This window comes from Phoca vitulina, unplaced genomic scaffold (assembly GCF_004348235.1).
Source record: "Phoca vitulina isolate PV1807 unplaced genomic scaffold, GSC_HSeal_1.0 scaffold25, whole genome shotgun sequence".
NCBI lineage: Eukaryota > Metazoa > Chordata > Mammalia > Carnivora > Phocidae > Phoca > Phoca vitulina.
Window position 1 is genome coordinate 43,947,573 of NW_022589728.1, and position 19,437 is coordinate 43,967,009.

Here is a 19,437-nt window from a genome sequence, read left to right on the forward strand (position 1 = left end):
AAATTGACCATATGCCCCACATCGTGCTGGATATTTGAGCTGGAGTGCTGAGCAAAACAAGCCCTGCCCTCCTACGGGAGGGAAAATAGACATTCAGTGATCGTTGTAAATGAAGTGTTCAGTTATGGTTGTGGTAAGGCAGATGGTGAGGGGGAACATGGCCTCTAACAGAGAGCAGTCAAATAAGAGCCGGCTGAGTACTCCAGGCTGGTGGCGGTCAAGTCCAACCAGCAGATGTCCACTGCACACCTGCTGTGTGAGATGCGTGCTATTGTGCAGGTATCCCGAGGAACACCAAGACTGATACTGTCCCTCTCAGAGTTCCCAGCCTAGATAAGATTGATGAGGGAGAACTACCTGACAACCCCATGTTTGTGCAGCATGGACGTGGGTTCATTCTCTCATTGCTAAGTCCTTACTGAGCACCTACAACGTGCCAGGCACTGTGCTGGGTACCAGATGTGGAAGAAACAGCAAGACAGCCAGCCCATTAGCTGTCGTGACAATACCAGTGTCTGCAGCTGGGGGCTGGCTCCCAGATGTCACGGAACTCTGAGCCCTCTGCTGGTATGGGAACACTTCTGGAGAGGTACAGAGACTCAGGAAGAATTTTGTTCCCATCACACTCATCCTGCCAGGATCCCATTTCTGATGGAGGAGAGTATTTTTAGGACTCTAGAAACATCCCTATTGGGAGACAAGGAGGATGGGCCTTTGTCACTGTACTTTCAGCAGATGAACACTTATGAAGCACCAACTACATGCGCGAGGACAGTGTGCTAGGCTCTGGGAAATCACTGAGTAAGATCAGCCCACATTCTGGTGAGGCAGACAGACATGATCAGGTCTTTCCAGTACCACCAGATAAATGTGTGAGTGCTAGAGTGGAGCCCAGAGGAAGGAGCCTCTGAGCCCAGCCAACCTGGAGAGGTCTTCCTGGAAGAGGTGCCATTTGACGGAAGTCATGAGCCATGAGTGGGGGTCACCAGGTAGAGGAGGCTTGGAAGGATAATGGGAACCCAGAATTCGGTGCTTCTCCCATCCCCCATAGTTTTATTACCCTTCAGTGAAACCCTCCTGGGCTGTGAGAAAAAGCAGCACTGTTTTTCAAAAGCATAAGGAATCATCCAAAAATATGTGTATTTGTTTCAAATGGAAGTGACCACTGCCAGAAAAACAACATTGTTTTGTCAGGACCTAATCTGTATTTATTCCTTAGTCTTTGTTTAATTAAGTTAATCCCTCAATGGTTTCCCTTGGGACAGTGCAGATCCTAGTGGCCATAAATCCCCAACGTTATAAAAACAGTATGAAAGTACAACACGCAGGACACCAGCTGGCACGCTTGCTGTTTGTGGGGCCGGCCTTCTGGAACGCGAGCGGTGAGCCTCCTGGTCCTACCACGCTCTGCACCCTCACGTAGTGTCTGCAATTCGCTCAGCCACTTGGAGAGGGAATTGAGGAGAGCAGTCATTCTGAGGTTTGTTTAAAAGAGGAAACCGAGCCTGGCAGTCTCCATTAATAAAGGGGGAGACTGACTCCTGGGCCTGGGCACCTTCCCCTTGGATGATCGCAAGGGCTTTTTATCCAGTTCAACAACTCTCAACACTGAGTTCTCTGGGGAGCTTTTAACAAACACTGCCGCCTGCATTCCACCCCCAGCCTGTTTGATTTAAGGAGGGGGGCGCCCTGCGCATCAGGGTGTTCAAAAGGTCTGCAGACGGTTCTAATGGGTAGCCAAGGTTGGGCACTGCTGCTTCTGTCGACCATACCTTGCAGTTATTCACAGGCTGTTCTGTGGGTGTCCCAGCCCTGTCCTGAAAGCAATAAACATTGCCTGTCTTACCTACCCTGTGGGGAGAGGTCTTGTGGGAAAAAAGATGATTGCTTCAAGGTCTTGGTTCATTGCTCTCAAAATGCTGCTTTCAAAGGGGTTCTTCTGTAACAGGTTGGGTTTTTTTTTTTTCATTATTTTAAAAGCTCTTGTTATAAACTTGTGTTAGAAAATTCGAGAGCAGGTCTTTATAAGTAAGAATAAAAATCACCTATACTACCACCACTCCTTTGGAACCCCTAGAAGGCAGGGTCCCCACTGGACACCAAAGGAGGCAGAGCTGGGGCAGAGAAGGGAGACCCAGGTGGAGAAGCTCTGGCCCCCCACATTTGGAGATGGCCTTGGGATTTGGGGGTACATGTTCCAGTGTGCTGGGGTGACCTTTTCCAGCCACGAGGCTTTTAGGCGGGCGCTTTCACCTTCCCATTAGGGAGCTTAGAGTCTAGCAAGGGAGACACAGTAAATAGATGGCGGTATAGATGCCTGTGTAATTAACACTGTGATCCGTGCCAAGGGGAGAGGGGCAGGGGTGCGCCGACAGCCGATAGGGGAGGCGGAAACCTCTGGCTCCGAAGAACTATTGAAGGTCCTCCTATCAGAAGGTTAATTTTTCCATCAATGTGCAAGGAAACCAGAGCTTTCAGCACGGAATTCAAAAAACTACCACTATTCCCAAACAAAGTGGTGATTTTTTTTTTTTTAAGATTTTATTTATTTGACAGAGAGAGACACAGCGAGAGAGGGAACACAAGCAGGGGGAGTGGGAGAGGGAGAAGCAAGCTTCCTGCTGAGCAGGGAGCCCGATGTGGGGCTCGATCCCAGGACCCTGGGATCATGACCTGAGCCGAAGGCAGATGCTTAACGACTGAGCCACCCAGATGCCCCCAAAGTGCTGATTTTTATTTAACATGTAGAGGTCCTCTAAGTTTCATCAGAGCCGAAGAAACTGCCAGATCCGCCTTTTGATGCATTTCACTGAAGGGTAATAAAACTATGGGGGATGGGAGAAGCACCGAATTCCGGGTTCCCATTATCCTTCCAAGCGTCCTCTACCTGGTGACCCCCACTCATGGCTCATGACTTCCGTCAAATGGCACCTCTTCCAGGAAGACCTCTCCAGGTTGGCGGGACTCAGAGGCTCCTTCCTCTGGGCTCCACTCTAGCACTCACACATTTATCTGGTGGTACTGGAAAGACCTGATCATGTCTGTCTGCCTCACTGGAATGTGGGCTGATCTTACTCAGTGATTTCCCAGAGCCTAGCACACTGTCCTCATGCATGTAGTTGGTGCTTCATAAGTGTTCATCTGCTGAAAGTACAGTGACAAAGGCCCATCCTCCTTGTCTCCCAATAGGGATGTTCCTAGACTCCTAAAAATACTACAAAAGGACAACCCAGGTAGAATCACGCTCTCTCCCTTTTGACGGATTTTACCCTGACTGGTCTGGCTTGCCTGCTGAATGGGATTGATTTCTCAGCCTGCCTTCCAGCCCTCTGTCCCCTGGTGTCAGCTGTCCTTCCCATCTTCCCTCCTGCCACTTCCCTTGGAATTCCCAGCGTGGAATTCAGCTATCCGGCCTGTCCCGTTTTCCTCACTTCTGCACATGTACTCACACTGTTCCTTCAGCCCAGAGTGCCTTTCCCCTTCTGCATCCTCTCACACTTACCTGCCGACCTTTTGCAATCCTCCCTTGACTATGGGGCTAGTTTGTTCTACCTCAGGACCTTTGCATTTGCTGTTCTTTCAATCAGAAATGCTCTTCCTAGAGCTTCACATTACTAACCCTTAGAATACAAACTGGGTGATGGCAGGAACCCTTTTGTCTCTTTGGTTCATGCCTGTATCCCCAGTACCTGGGGCAAAGGAGGTACTTCATTTATTGAATAAATGAAGAGTATCCTATGATTCAGATTTTTCTTAGATCTCTGGCTCAGGCTTGTAACTGTAGGTTTTATCACTAATTATTCACTATGATTTTTACATGAGCTGAAGTTTTTTCTGGTTATTGGTGTTTTTCTTCTATCTAAATCCACTGGAAATCTCAGTTGGAGTTCCCAATTGGAAATCTAAGATAATAAATATACTGGTAAGAGATAGAAGAATTTGCATCTATAATTTTCTTCATCTACTTTATTGATTTGGGAGTGAAAATACAGCTTTTAGCACTTGAAAGCCAGAGTCCCTATTTGTACAATCTTAGACATAAACATTTTTTAATGTAATGGTGCAGATTTTATTTTTAAAAATTATTTAGTGCATTTAATAGAGGTGATGAATAAATCAGCTTTTATCTTTTCATCAATTTAATATTTTGTATTTATCTAAAAGCATAATAAACAATAAAACTCAATGACGCTGGAGATTACATTAAAGTGTAGCCATTGGATTCAGGGATCAATCAAGCTTTCCAGTTAATTGAGTTTTTATCATAGCTTTCATAGTGATAACTTTTAACCAGTGGAAACTCTTTTTAATATATTTGATCTCTTTAATGCTCTTTGGTTTTCTCTAACTTTAATGGTAAAGTCACTGGAAGAGCTAGTTATGAAACCAAGCCATTTTCCTTGCTGAGAAATAATGTCATCACATCAGCCTGTTTCTTGCAAAGGAGAGACTGAGTCAGTGATGGATTGAAAATGCCTTTAACCTTTTCATCCTCTGATATATTTTTAGTTCCCTTGCGGTGAATGTATTCTGTGAGTTCATTTTCACATTGCATTTGCGTGAAGAGCCAGGGCTCAGCGTATAATAAATATGTGACTCAAAGAGGCCCGCTAAGAACCATATATCCATTTCTCCCTAGTAATCTTTGTTACCTCTACCTAACCTCCTTTGGCTTCACATTTTCCTCATTTGTTACTGGCATGAAGAAATAGAGCTTAAGGAGGATTTCTAAAGACCGATCTGGTAGACAAATGGAATGAGGAGAAATATTTTCCAAAGGGACAGATGCAGAATTGGGACCTGCCATGTTTTGGGTGGAGTAGCAGGTCTTTTCATGGTGCTCTCTCTCAGCTTCCCCATCTGCAAAATGTCCATGACTGTGCCAGACTGGGATTACAGAGCATTTTCGTTCTTGAAGAACAGGAATGGTACTCGATGCAGAAAAGTGCAAATGCTTGCTCATGATAACATACAGGAGCCATCAGAATGTTTCAGAGCACTTTCACGAACATGAGGAAAATACAAAACTGATGTTAATTTGAGATTAGTCAATGCATTTCCTAGAGGTGAATAATTCCAACTTTGAAAGCTATGTTTTTCTTTATACAAAGAAATGCATCAAAATGTTAACAGTGGTTGCCTCTGGATGGTAGGATTACAGTTATTTAATATGTTAAAAGGGATTTTAACAAGTGCTTGTTGCCTGGCCGTGTGCTGAGGGTCATCTCCCTCAGAGCTGGGTTCTAATGGCACGACTCTGCCCCAGTCCAGGATCTGTGTGCGGCGGAGGACCACGGCTGTGAGCAGCTCTGTGTGAATGTTCTGGGCTCCTTTGTCTGCCAGTGCTACAGCGGCTTCACACTGGCCAAGGACGGGAAAAGATGTGTGGGTGAGTACTCCCCTGCCTGGTTTAATGGGGAAGGGCAAGTTGAGCAGAGTGTTGTGGGGGGGGCCTCCCACGGATCCAGCTGCTCTCCTCTGAGTTTCAACAAAGTGCTCCATTGCCTGGTCTAGTTGTTGGTCAGAATTTGAACTCTGAAGACTTCATTGATGGCTGAGGCTAGCATGTTCTCATTCAAGGTCCTCAGCAAAAGGCAGATTTCTGATTGTCTATGTAAATATGATTGTCCCTTTATATACTGCATCCCTTGAAAAGGACTGAGCGGATTTTCGTCAAATGCGGAGGCAGTTTGGGATGGCCTGACTGCGGTATAGCTCATGTGCTGTTCCTGAGATTCCCTTGCTGGTGGGTGAGGTTGCTGAGTGGCACCTCAAAGATGGAGGCAGCCTTCCTGCTAAGTATGGATCTGCTAGCGATGGGCCCCGAGTGACCACCAGGGATGAGAGCCCAGCTGTCTGCAAGAAGACACCATTGTCAGAGGAAAGGGACAGTTGCCTCAAATGCAAGCCCAGGGAAGAAGTTGTAAGGGCAGTGCTTGGAATTTCAGGCACCCACTTGCAATCAGTTGAGTGGCTTCCCACTTGGGCAACTCCACCTTCTGTGACCTGGTGGGAGGTAGGAGAGGTGGGGGTGGCATCTGATTTCTTCAGTGAAGGATAATGGTTCTCCCCAGCACCTGGAGAGCATGCCAGCAGGTCCCCCATGCCACCTCCCTGTGTGTCTGCAAAGCACCTTAAACTCACATGGTCTTATTCATCCTTCCTCCAACAAACAGTGCCTGGCAAGCAGTAGGTGTTCGATTAACTGAACTCAGTACTTCTAAGGCAAAAAAATCTGGAGGCAAAGGAAGGGAAAGGACTCAACTGACATCAGAGCCAGAACCTACTGATTCTAAATCCTGCATTTTCTCTTCCATATCCTATTGTTTTCTGGGGGATATGTTGTTATGTCCTGTTCTGTCTTGCTTCCCACAGTGAATGATTATTATATTGCACACAGAATTTACATTTTCCAGCACACTTTGATTCTTAGATAAGGAAGCGGAAGGAAAAAGCAACAAAACAAAAGTATAGGTGGCATCTTCTTCGCAGGTGAGAATCAAGTGGCTTTGTTTGCTTGTTTTTACACATGATGGAATGAAAACTGCCCTCATCAGATGTCCACAAGTGGAATTGGTCTCCTAAGCCTTAGAGGTTTTATTTATTTTTTTCTTCATCTGCTGGTGGTGACAGTGATAGGTAGTAAGTTACCACATCCACCAGCACGGGCAGGAAAAAGCCAACATGCTTCATTCATTTTTATTATACAAGTAATATACTTTCATTGAGGATAAGGATTAAACAGATGAGCACTGGGTGATTTATGCAACTGATGAATTGTTGAACACTACATCTGAAACTAATGATGCACTACGTGTTGACTAATAGAATTTAAATTAAAAAAAAGGATTAAGCGGATGAGAAAAATCACTATTAATAGTTTGTTGTATTTTCTGCCAGACTTTTCCCCATACACACATCTAATTCAAGGGGCTCCTGGGCAGCTCAGTCGGTTAAGCGTCTGACTCTTGATTTTGGCTCAAGTCATGATCTCAGGGTTTGAGATCGAGCCCCTCGGTGCAGAGTCTGCTTGAGATTCTCTCTCTCTCTCTGCCCCTCCCCCCACTCATGCACCTGCTCTAAATAAATAAATAAATAAATAAATAAATAAATAAATAAATAAAATCTTTTTAAAAACATAAAAATATCTAACTCGAAACATTTTGTTAATGTTGAACAAAATGAGGTCATACTATTTATTTTGTCTAACCTATATTTTTTCCCTTACCAGTAGTTCAATGGGTAGAAACTTCGGGTGCTGTTGGGTCAGACGGAAATTGGGACATTGGGAATAAGGCCAGTGGATAAGCTTCAGGAAAAAGGGTGAGGGTGTCTGGTTAATTGGGTGAGGGAAGGACCAGGGAAGGTCCAGAGCTTGTGTAGGCAACAAGGAGTAGATGGGGCAGGGGCAGTAGGGGCTGTGGCTGGGGCAGGAGATCTGCCCTGGGCCTTGGGAAACTGGAGGGTGGTGAGGAACCCAGTTTTCTGAGTGTTGCCAAATAATTGCCTTATCATCCCTGTGTGGTAGAGAACCTTGGTGTCTCTAAGGGTTTTGCTGTAACTTTTGGGGTTTGACATTTGTTGAAGAGCAACAAGCATGAGGATAGAAGCTACGCTTGCCAGGGAGCTGTTGTGGGCTGTGTTCATTAAAGATGGGCTTTTCTTGGGGCGCCTGGGTGGCTCAGTCGTTAAGCGTCTGCCTTCGGCTCAGGTCATGATCCCAGGGTCCTGGGATCGAGTCCCACATCGGGCTCCCTTCTCCTTGAGGAGCCTGCTTCTCCCTCTGCCTCTGCCTCTCTCTCTCTGTCTATCATGAATAAAAAAATAAAACCTTAAAAAAAAAAAAGATGGGCATTTCTCTTGCTGCTGCTATCAGCATGCAAGAATGTCTGCCTTTCCTCAGAGGGGTTGTCGAGGCAGAAGAATGGGAAAATGGGAGAGATTGTGTGACCCAGGCCTCATCCATCAGATGTTCCTGTCATCATCATCCTCAACCAAGCACCTGACCTGTTGGAGGCCAGGAGTGAGATGATTAAGCCGTGGTGGACTTTTGTTGCCAGTTGCCTTGATTAGGGAGATTGAGCACATCTCCAGAAGGTCAAGTGCTGCTGGATGGGGCTATGCTGAGGGCAGAGCCAGTGGCGGAAGTAAGAGAGGCTACAGAAGGTCAGAGAAGAGGGTCATTCTGATGGCCAGGGTGGGGAAAATCTGGGAAAGGAAGGAAGGGTAGCCATTGGACAAGTGTCCAAGGCAAGGGGAGACATGAAGGGCAGTAATGATGTGGACGGGGCAGCGTTCTCAAAGTTCAAAGCCTGTGTTGGGAGAGGCAGGCCTTGCTGTTGGGCGCGGGTAGGTGAGGGGGAAACCGTTACAGGATGCTGGACTGAAAGCTAAGCAGGCAATCTAACCTGAGGACAGCAGTCTGAAGGGGCTTGTCAAAGATGGAGACTCTGGCTGTCAGACTTAAACAGGAAATTTAGAGAAGCAAAGGCTGCTAGGGACTCTGGAAGCATTCCTTCAGCGACTGGTCTGGATGGCCTGTATATAGATGGGAACATTAAGAATATGGGGACCATAAATCCCAGTTAATCCAGCATGATCCCAGTTTATGCCTGTTGGCTCAGTTCTCAACAGCCCTCCCTTTCACTTTCAAAGGGGTTCTATTCTGGGTTGATAAATTATAGGATCACCCTAGTTAAGGCCAGCCTGGCTTAAACAGTGGAAGAGACCAACTCTGTTGAAGTAGAGAGTTCCTGAAGGTGTGAAGTAGAAGATGAAATTGAAGAAACCAGCTGGAAACCTAGTGTTCAGGGCTTTGAAAATCAGGCTGAAGAGTCTGGAAGAGAGACACTGAAGGGTTTCTAATTGGGAGTGACAGATGCAAAGCCTCATTTTAGGAAACTTAATCTCGTGGTGAACTGCAGGATGGATTCTAGAAGGAAGATGGTGAGGGATGGAAGGACCAGTTAGGAGACTCTGGCAGTCCTCAAGGAGAGGTGACAAGAGCCAGAGTTTGAGTGACAACTGAAGAGATGGAGAGGGAAGGAGTAAGGGATGAAGAGGTGCTGTAAATAAAGGGGAGGAGGAAAAGTCAGAAGTCGTTCCTGAGTTGGAGCTTCCATGACACTGACAGATCATGAGTAGTTTTAGAGAAGGTGAGTTTGAAGTTGAGGTGGGACCCCGACAAGGACGTGTCAGGAGGGAGGAGAAAAGAGCACCCCACGATGAGGGGAGGTTAGAACCAACAATGCAGCCGGGAAGCAGCACAGCGTGTTCCTTTCTAAATTTTAATTTCCATTTAGTTTTCACTTTAAATGCGTATTTGTGTGTGTGTTTGTTTTGACCTTCAGTACAGTAAGACCTGGGCTCCAATCCCAGTTCTGCTGCTCACTGATCATGGGTCATTTCATTTCTGAGCCTCCATTTTCTCATCCATATTGTAGAGTAATAATACCTATGTCGTAAAGTGTTGTAGGATTAAATAAGGTAACGAGTCAAGTTTCTGATACATGCAAGGCCATTATTATCATTATTACAGTGTATATCATCATCATCATCATCATCATCCTGGCTATCCCGAAGTATGGAGTGAGGAGAGAGTGAAGGCCTGAGCCTTGCTGGCCTGAGCCACATGTAGGGAGCAGGAGAGACAAGTGGGGTGGGAAAAATATCTGTGAAGGAACAGCCTAAGGTGGGGGCGGGGGTGGGGGGAGGTGGGCAAAAGAATCAGAAGTCATGGAATATGATGGGAAAGAGAATTTCTAGCCCAGGTCAATATTAATGTCATGCTCCAGCGAGGCCAAAGGGAACAGAACTTAGAGAAAAAGCCATTGAGTTGAGTCACTGATTCATCTCAGCAAATATTTCTAAACTCTCTGCCAGGCACTCTGCTGGCCATTAGGGATGCAAAGATGACCGGAAGCCCACGGATAATGATTAAGAGGGGTTGAACAGAGGGCAGATTTCAGGGAGAGGGGGAGGTGGTGAGACATTGGGGACAGCAAATCTAAATTATTCATTTAGAGATGTGTGGTAGAAATTCATTACATCCAGCTACAGGGGATTGGATGCAATGGGTTTTCGGTTTCAGCACCTTCAAAGCTGTGGTTCTAGCTCTTTGACTCATCCCAGAATTATGACCGTGACCTGCATGAAAATTCAATTCTTAGCCAGACTCAGGGCTTTTCAAGACAGCGTTTCCATTTTTGAGTTAGAGGAACATTAAATTCTAGTGTTGGAGTCCCATTTCCCTAACTGCTCATTTCACTCTGGACAGTACTGAATTTATTTCCACATTCAGGTGATCGAGAGTGGATTCCCAACCTAGGTCCTCCTTTTGCTTTAATTGAGTTCCCTCTATTTGTAATCCATCAGCTGCCTCTAAAGCTGTGTTAATTTCCACCCAACACTGCATTTTTCAAAGACTATTTTTCTCTATCTTTAAGGGTCACTTTTCTGCTGTACTTGTTCATCTGGTGTTTACCAACTGCCCTGTCTTTGGGTTAACTTTGGTCCTGTTTGCATCTTATCTGCCTAAGCATATTGTAAACCCTTGGGGACAGAAGCCAATGGTAGTACTTTTCATCTTTCACAGAGCAGACTTGCATGCAGTATGTTTCAATACATTAACTGAGGCTGAGTAATTGATCACAATCTCAAGCAGTCATGTATTTAAAAAAAAAAACCTTGTTCCCTTGATTGCTTTTTAAATTACAAAATCAATTTTTGCATATTAAAGAAATTGTCAGAATATAGATGTGTATAAGGTCAAAACTTGAAAGCCATTCCTCTTCAGTTTCACTTCCTGGAAGTAATCACTGCTAAAAGCTTGGCTTCTCCTCTCTGCCTTTCTTCTAAGATGTCTTATGTATAGTATTTGCTTGTCGTTACCATCCAGGGGTTAACACAATGCCTGATGTATAGTAATTACTCAATAAATGGTTGTGGAACAAGTGAATGGCACTGAGGTATTTCTTAACCCCCAAATTCAATTTTATCTGAATAAAGACGCAGGGTGATAAAAACCTAATCTACATTTATTGAATATTACTAAGTCCTAACGCTTGTTTGAAATACTTCATGTATAATTGCAACAACCCTATGAGGTAGATACTATTGTTATCACATTTTATAAGTCTCTTAATCTTTCTCTGTTTCAATGAATTTATCTGTAAATTGAGGATAACAATAATACATACCTCGAAGGATTGTTGTGAGGGTTCAATGAGTTGATATATGTAAGGCATTTGCTAATATTACTATCATATTGTCTGATACATGGGCAACTGATAAACATTAGCTGAATCTGAATTTCTATATCCTTTTTATTTAAATAATTAATTTATTTGTTTGAGTGAGAGAGAGGGAGGGAGAACGAGTGTGAGGGAGGGGAAGTACAGAGAGGGAGGGACAGGGAGAGAGAGAATCTCAAGCACACTCCGTGCTGAGCGTGAGCCCAATGTGGGGCTTGATCTCACGACCCTGAGATCATGATCTGAGCTGAAACCAAGAGTCAGATGCTTAACCGACTGAGCCACCCAGGCACCCCTGAATTTCTATAGCCTTTGTGAATTTTTGTCTTCTTATGAATGCTTGCATTTAATAGCATGTCAGATATATGCTACATTTACAAAATCACATTGAGGCCCATAGTCAGAACGATGGCGGCACGTAGCATGGGGATTTAGCATGGTGTTACTGCTGCCTTCAGAGCTTTTCCCCTAGATTCTCCTCTATCAATGACCTTCAGTGAGGAGGGGATGGTTGATAATTAAGTTGGGGAAAAGGGATGGGAGGATCCATTTTTATATTGAAAGGTCAGCTTTTTAGTTCATTAGCTAACCACCCATGTTTGAAGCATGACCTCCCCCAATTCAAAGATGTTAAGTATTAGATTTCTCCCTGTACTGGTTTGCTAGGGCCATAGCAAAACCACAGAGTGAGTGTCTTTAACATTAGAGCTTTATTTCCTCACAGTTCTGGAAGCCAGGACTCCAAGGTCAAGGTATCAGCAGGTTGGTTTCTTCTGAGGTTTCTCTCCTTGACTTGCAGAAGGCCTGCCTCTGCGTATGGTCTTTCTTCTGCGGACACACATCCCTGGTGCCTCTGCGCATGTCCAGATTCCCTCGTCTTATAAGGACTCCAGTTAGACTGGATTAGGGTCCACCCCAATGGCCTCATCCTCATCAAATCACTTCTTTAAAGGTCCTACCTCCAAGCACAGTCACATTCTGACTGGGTTTAGGACTTAAACATACGAACTTAGGGTGGGGAAGACCATTCAGCCCAGAACACTTCCTATTGTTATTAAAATCAATAAGAAACTCTCTGAGTTTCAAACTCCTGCATGTAGAAATCCAACTGTGCTCTCAGAGGTTTTGACTCTGACTCTACGTGTGTGTTCTGTCTGCTCAGCAAGTCAGCTGCTTCTACCATTTCTCTCGTGATGAATTTGGTTTTTCGTACTCTGTCATCAGCAAACTTTAAAATCCAAATGCTTCTCTTTGAAATATCCTATTTCTAGTGATGCCATCCCCTTGCAGACTGATGCCGGCTGAGAAAACTTTGGACTATGACCAGGTTGTAAATCAGAGCCCATCGATCTTAAGCTTCATTACCTTGTACCAAAGTATCGTTTATCCTTGGACACAGCTGGGTGATTTTTCACCTATTAGGCAGAGACTGAACGCAGCGAGACCGGCTTCTAACCCTGAGGTTTTAACACTTTGTGTTCTGGTGCACCGACTTCCCTACAGCCAGGGAATTACCCTTTCTGCTCGTAAAGGAGAGCATATAGATATGTCAGGCAAAACAACTGAGAAAGGATTTTATTGAAGGAGATGAAGACTTGGAACACAACAGGAGCATCTCTGAGTTACACACATGGAGCACCTCCATACGTCTGCTCCCTAAACTTGGCCTCTCTTTTTACAAGTACAGTTTTGCAACCAGGGAAGTTACGCAAAGAACCCAAAGCATGTGGCAAAGGGTGTCAGAGTTGAATGGACTGGAATTCTCTTGGTCTTAAAAATCTTTTAGGTTCACAGGCTTGAAGTGGGCTCCTCCACATCTAATGTCATACTCCTGGCCTCCTCTGCTGTCCCCAGCAGCCTGGCAGCAAGCCAGTGAGTGGCCCTCAAGTCAAGGGGAGATTGGATACCTTGGGGTTTTACAGGCCAGGGTCTTGAGGCCCAGGAATGCTTGAATCCCACCTTGCCAACCTCTCCTCTCCCCTTCATTTCCCCAGATTGCTGAGCACACAAAAAACAAAACCAGCAAGAGAATCAAAGTCCAGGAGAAACCTTCTTACCCTGTGAGCTTGGGCCTATGGTTAGCCGATTGATGGAAAGTGTCTTTGAAAGAGTGGAATCATAAAAAAACCACATACCCAAACCTATCTTAACCTTTTTGTTTTTACTTAAAACACCTAAATGTATTTTTAATAAAAATTACCTTTAATTACACTTTTGAAAAGTACTAATTTTATTTTTTTAAATCTATGATTAAAAATTTTTTTTCTGGCATAAATCATACCCATAATGTACTGTCCATGATTTTCAATTTTGGTTTCTTGAAGTTGGAGCAAGAATTTGAAGAATTCTGTAAAGCAGCCTAAGGGCAGAATCCTTGTAAATTTTTATGAAAATTTCCCCACTCTTTTACATGTTTTATCCATGTCTGGTTCCACAGCAATTTTGGTTAACAAATTGCTTTAATTAGGTCTTTCCAAAGCTTTCAATTTTTTTTAAAAAAACTCAATTTGTTTTAATGCTTATATTTAATTGGTTTTCTTAGTATTTATAATTAAGTACAATAACATGCATAAATGACATATATAGCTTTGGGAACAAAACCAATTTTGACTCTTTTTGGCAGTGGTCCTCAAATTTTAACATGCATCAGAAGCATCTGGAGGGCTTGTTAAAACACACATTCTTGGGCCCTACACCCAGCTTCTGATTCACTAAGTCTATAGTGGGGCCCGAGAATTTGCATGACTAACACGTTCTCGAGGGATGATTGTTGCAGCTGGTTCCCCACCACGTTTTGAGAACCAGTGCTTTATAAGCATGCAGTCAGGCGAGAGGGAAAGTACACAGGTGTTCTGGAGCACAGGTGTTCCACCACAGCTGCTTTATAAGCATGCAACCCAGCCACAGCTGTTCAGAAGAACAGGTGTTCCAGAAGCCTGGAGCATTTAGTATGCTCTGGGCATCAGGTCCCATATTTTCAGAGGGAATGAAAAGCATTTACTGATCAGGCATTGGTTAAGTGGAGGTCAGTTAAAAGAGCTTCCTCTGTACAACTCTATTAACTGCCTGATCCAACACTGAGTGTTCTAGAGCATTATGGAAAAATGCAAGTTTGGAGTATAGGGCTTAGATTTTAGGCCTAAGCAAAACTTCCCAACCAGTCCGCACTCTAATAAGGGGCCAGCATACTCAGGTGTCTCTCTGAGGGACAGAGCTGGCTGGGCTCAGAAATTACACTCGTTGCTGTATAAGAGGAAGTTTCAAGAGAGAGGGAGAATCTGAGTTTCTGACTTCAGGTATAGATAGCGGCCCACTCATTGTGATAATGTCAAAACCAGTGCATGGTTTTGGTTTTCAAATCACACATGTGTATTAATTGTGGATCCCATTTCCTTTTTATTATTTCCAAGTTTTTGATATTGGAGTATCCTAAAATGTTATAGAGGGAAATGGTTTCTTAAAATTAATTTATTTATTTATTTGGGAAAGAGGGGAGGAGGGGCAGAGGGAGAGAGAAAGAGAAACTTAAGCAGACTCTTCACTGAGTGGCTAGATGTGGGGCTTGATCTCACGACCCTGAGAATACAACCTGAGCCAAAACCAAGAATCAGACACTTACCCGACTGAGCCACCCAGGCCCCAAGGGAAATGTTTTTAAAAAGAAAAACAAATCATCCATAATTCTACCACCTTAACACTGCAAGAATTTTCATTTCTAATTTCCAGGCTTTAGGCATGCCTAGGAGCTCTATTTTACCTGGGTGTAATCCCTGTAAATATTCAATTTTGAGATCTACTTTTTCCACCAAATTTTATGTCTTCCTATTTACAATTACGTTAGGATGAGAATGTTGATAACTGTCAAATGCCCCAAGTAGAACTCCCGATCTTCTCCCACAAACTCACTGTGCCTCCCCCATCAGATGACAGCAACTCCATCCTCACGCCAGATCCCCCAAGTCAGCCTTCCTCCCTCTCTTTTTCTCCTGCCCACCTCTATTCCAGCAGGACCTCCACGGTCCCCACCTCAACTTATACCTGCTGCATTAGCTTCCTAGGGCCGCCATCACAAAAGACCATAAACTGGGTGACTTAACTCAACAGAAAGGTATTGCCTCCTAGTTCTGGGGCTAGAAGCCTGAAGCTGAGGTGCTGGCGGGGCCGTGCTCCCACTGGAACTTGTAGGGGAGAAGCCTTCCTTGGTTCTGGCAGTGACTGTCAAGCCTTGGTTTCCTCAGCCTGTGGCCACATCACTCCAGCTGCTGACCCCACATGGCGTTCTCCCTGTGTGTCCACGTCTTCACGGGGCATTCTCCTCTCCCTATAAGGACACCAGCCGTATTGGGTTAGGGCCCACCCGTAGGACCTCATTGCCGCTCCATTGTATCAGCAAAGACCCTGTTTCCAAATAAGATCACATTCACAAGTACTGGGGAGAGGACTTCAACATAATCTTTTTGGGGAACACCTTTAGCCCAGAACACCCAGAACACTGCTCCTCTGTCTCCCCCACCCACCCCTTTGCCACGCCATCCTGCTTTCAGCCTCCACTGTTCCTCACTGGGATGATTGTAGCCTTCTAACTGGTTTACTACTGTCATACTTGCTCTCTGTGGTCTGTTCTCCATTCCCGTGTTCAGAACCTTCCAGTGACTCCCTGCTCACTCAGAGTAAAAACCAAAGTCATTGCCGTAGCCTCAGTGCCTCCTGATGCGCACTCATCCTCACCTCCCACCCGGCTCTGCTCCAGCCCCGCTGGCTTCCCTGTGGGTCCTTCAGCACCCCAGGCAGATGCCCACCTCACGGCCGTTGTGCTTGCTCTTCCTTTTGCCCCAGTGCTTGCTCCCTCCCAGTTATCCACTTGGCTCGTGCCTCATTCAAGACTCTGCCCAAATGCCACCTTCTCCTGAGGCCTCTCCTGGCCACTTCTATTACCTTCCACTGTCCTTCCTGCCTCCCCACAGGATCTATTCCTTTTCCCCAGAATACTCTCCATCTTCTATGAAATGATCTAATTTACTTATTTAATTTTTTGACCACCCCCACCATCATCCAAATGTAAACTCCTTGAGGACTGGCATCTGTGTCTGTTTTGTTTTTTGCTCTATCCTTAGCCCCTTAAACAGGGCCAGGCCCGGGGTAGGTGTTCAGTAAACACTTGTAGAATTAATGAGAAATAGGACAAGACATTTTCTCATAATTTACTAAAGCATTTACCATTATTAAATGTTCATCTTATTTTTCAGATTTTTTTTTATCACCGTAAATAATGCTGCTATAAATAGCTTATTTCATACAGTTAATCTCCCCCTTTCCTCAATGATTTCTCTGTGTCAGGTTTCCACAGTGAACATTGTCAAATGTCCTTCCAAAAGAATTTTTGTCAATTTATGATTCCAGCACCATGAATAGCTCTGATTCCCTTTCCAGGCCAGCTTGCCACTATTGGGTTTTGTCCTGTTTTTATTTGTGCAGTTTAATACTTGTAAGTGTCGTAAGCCTTGTGATGGTTTTGATTTGCATTTCTTTTTTTTTTAATATTTTATTTATTTATTTATTTGAGAGAGAGAGAGAGCATGAGAAGGGGGGAGGGTCAGAGGGAGAAGCAGACTCCCTGAGGAGCAGGGAGCCCGATGTGGGGCTCCATCCCAGGACCCCGAGATTATGACCTGAGCTGAAGGCAGACGCTTAACCAACTGAGCCACCCAGGAGCCCCTGATTTATATTTCTTTAACGTTTAAATACAATTGGTCATGTGTTCTTTAGTCTATCTTCTGCTATAAACTACCTGATCTAGACCCCTGATTATTTTTTGGGTGGTGAGGGGAGAAGCCTTGGATCCATGTTTATTTATTCATACTATCTGGGGGGCAATGATATTAATCTTCATTTATATTTGTTATAAGTATGCTATTATTTCCAGTCCATCTTGTTATTTCCTTTCCTGTTTGTGTTTCTACTTCAACTCTGTGTTTAAATGTTTACAGCTGTGGACTACTGTGCCTCAGAGAACCATGGATGTGAACATGAGTGTGTGAATGCCGACGGCTCTTACTTTTGCCGGTGCCCTAAAGGATTTGCTCTTAACCCAGATAAAAAAACATGCACAAGTAAGTTACATTAAAAAAATTTGTTTCTGTGTGTGTGTGTGTTTTTGGACAGTTTTTGGACCTGACATTCTATTTATTTACTTACTTTTATTTTAATTCCTGTGTAGTTAGCATACAGTGTCATATTAGTTTCAGATGTACAATACGGTGATTCCAACAACAATAACAGCATTTTTTTTTGATGCTCTTGTTGTGGGCAACTGTGGCCATGGGACCTCTCCCAAGCATATTGTAGCACAGGATTATGTGCTGGGGAATCTGATACCTTCTGCCCCATTCCTCCTTTGTCAGGCCTTTCTTCCCTCATCCCACGACTGTAGCCTACCCTGTCTCGACCTCACTCTTTAAGGCCTTTGACAGAGGTTATCTTTTATTGGAGACCACACGTGGGAGTGTCCTTCCAGCATCTGCTGAGTGTGCTGACAGTCGGACCATCTTACTTCATGCTGGCTCAGCCAGGCTGTGCCCATCAGTATTAACAGAGCTTAAAAAATACTTTCACTGAAGCCTTGTGGCTTGTGGGCTTCAGCTCTGACTCCATACAAGTACAGGAAAATCGCTGAGCCTAAAGGAGTTGAATGTGGTTGCTTTGGGGTGGGGGAGGGGTGGGCAGAGGGCGGTTTGCAGAGAATTGCTCATTCTTTTGTTTGACATATTTAGTTCTATTTGATTTTAACTGTACACACACAAATCAAAATTAATTTGAGCTCCCAAAATCTGACCATAAAAAATTTATAAAGATGTTTTGCAAAAGGATTGCAAAGTGTTCTTTTACATGTAAAGGTATGTCAGAGCACTTAAGAGGTTGTGTATGGACTATCATCCTGTAGAGGGGTTCACTTGAGAGAAGCTTGGTTTTAAGGTGTTAGGGCTCAGCATTTTAAAAAGTGTTGCTGTTGTTGTTGTTTTAAGATTTTATTTATTTATTTGAGAGAGAGCGCGCGCATGGGAGAGAGCACAAGAGGGAGAAGTAGAAACAGGCTCCCGACTGAGCAGTGGGGCTGCATCCCAGGCCCCCGGGATCATGACCTGAGCCGAAGGCAAATGCTTAACGGACTGAGCCACCTAGGTGCCCTAAAAAGTGAAGTTTTTTTTTTTTTTTTTTTTTTTTTAAAGATTTTATTTATTTATTTGAGACAGAGAGAATGAGAGAGAGAGAGCACATGAGAGGGGGGAGGGTCAGAGGGAGAAGCAGACTCCCCGCCAAGCAGGGAGCCCGATGTGGGACTCGATCCAGGGACTCCAGGATCATGACCTGAGCCGAAGGCAGTCGCCCAACCAACTGAGCCACCCAGGCGCCCAAAAGTGAAGTTTAACAGCAGGTTAGCATAAGTCATCTCTAAAACATACATCAGTGAGAAAATAGGATTTCAATTCATAAAAAGTTCATGCACCCACAACCTTTCTAAAATAAATCGATTATGTAAGGCAGGATATACTTGCACAGTGTTTTAAAAAGAGTCCCCCACACAACGCCTGGAATATAAACTTGCCCTTCAATCCCTAATCATCAGCAGCTCACAAACCACTGGAACTGGAGGTAGGGGTGAGCATGCAACTGCAAGGGACACATTCAGTCAAAACATATATTTCTGGAACCCTAAAAATGTGCCAATAGCAATGAACAAGGCGAGGTCCTTCCTGGAGAACAAGATATCTGGGCTGAGTCTTGAAGGCAGAGCCCATCATTTATTTACCGGACAAAGAAGGCTGAGACAGGGGTGGCCAGGAGGAGGAAGGAAGTGCAAAGATACGAGCCAGACAGGCTCAGGCGCATGCCTGGCACAGGACCTACACGCAGTTTATTGAAAGAAGAAGTGAATGAATGAGTGGACTCCTCTGTGCCTAGTCTCCCTTCCCTTCTGAATTTTCGGAACCATAGGCCAGCAGCCTGGACTCTGGTCCTGGCTGGGAATGTGGTTGCTGGGCTGATAGGTCAGTTCTCTTCATCAGAGAGGAGGCCATGTGATGCCAAGGGGCAGTCTTCAGCCTCAGATCAAATTCTGCTCTTTTGCTGCATGATCTTGGGCAAGTTATTTGCGCCTCAGTTTCCTCAACTAATAGGGGATAATAAT

At 44.6% G+C, this 19,437-nt stretch overlaps 1 protein-coding gene across 2 annotated transcripts in view; it reads left to right on the forward strand.

The window, feature by feature from the left end:
• The window catches only part of MATN2 (matrilin 2), a 128,699-nt gene that overhangs the window by 60,929 nt on the left and 48,333 nt on the right, over positions 1-19,437 (forward strand). For both annotated transcript variants that reach the window (XM_032421582.1, XM_032421581.1), the window contains exons 5-6: positions 5,267-5,389; positions 17,240-17,362. In XM_032421582.1, the coding sequence (XP_032277473.1) occupies positions 5,267-5,389; positions 17,240-17,362 (246 nt within the window). The remainder of the gene's footprint in view (positions 1-5,266; positions 5,390-17,239; positions 17,363-19,437) is intronic.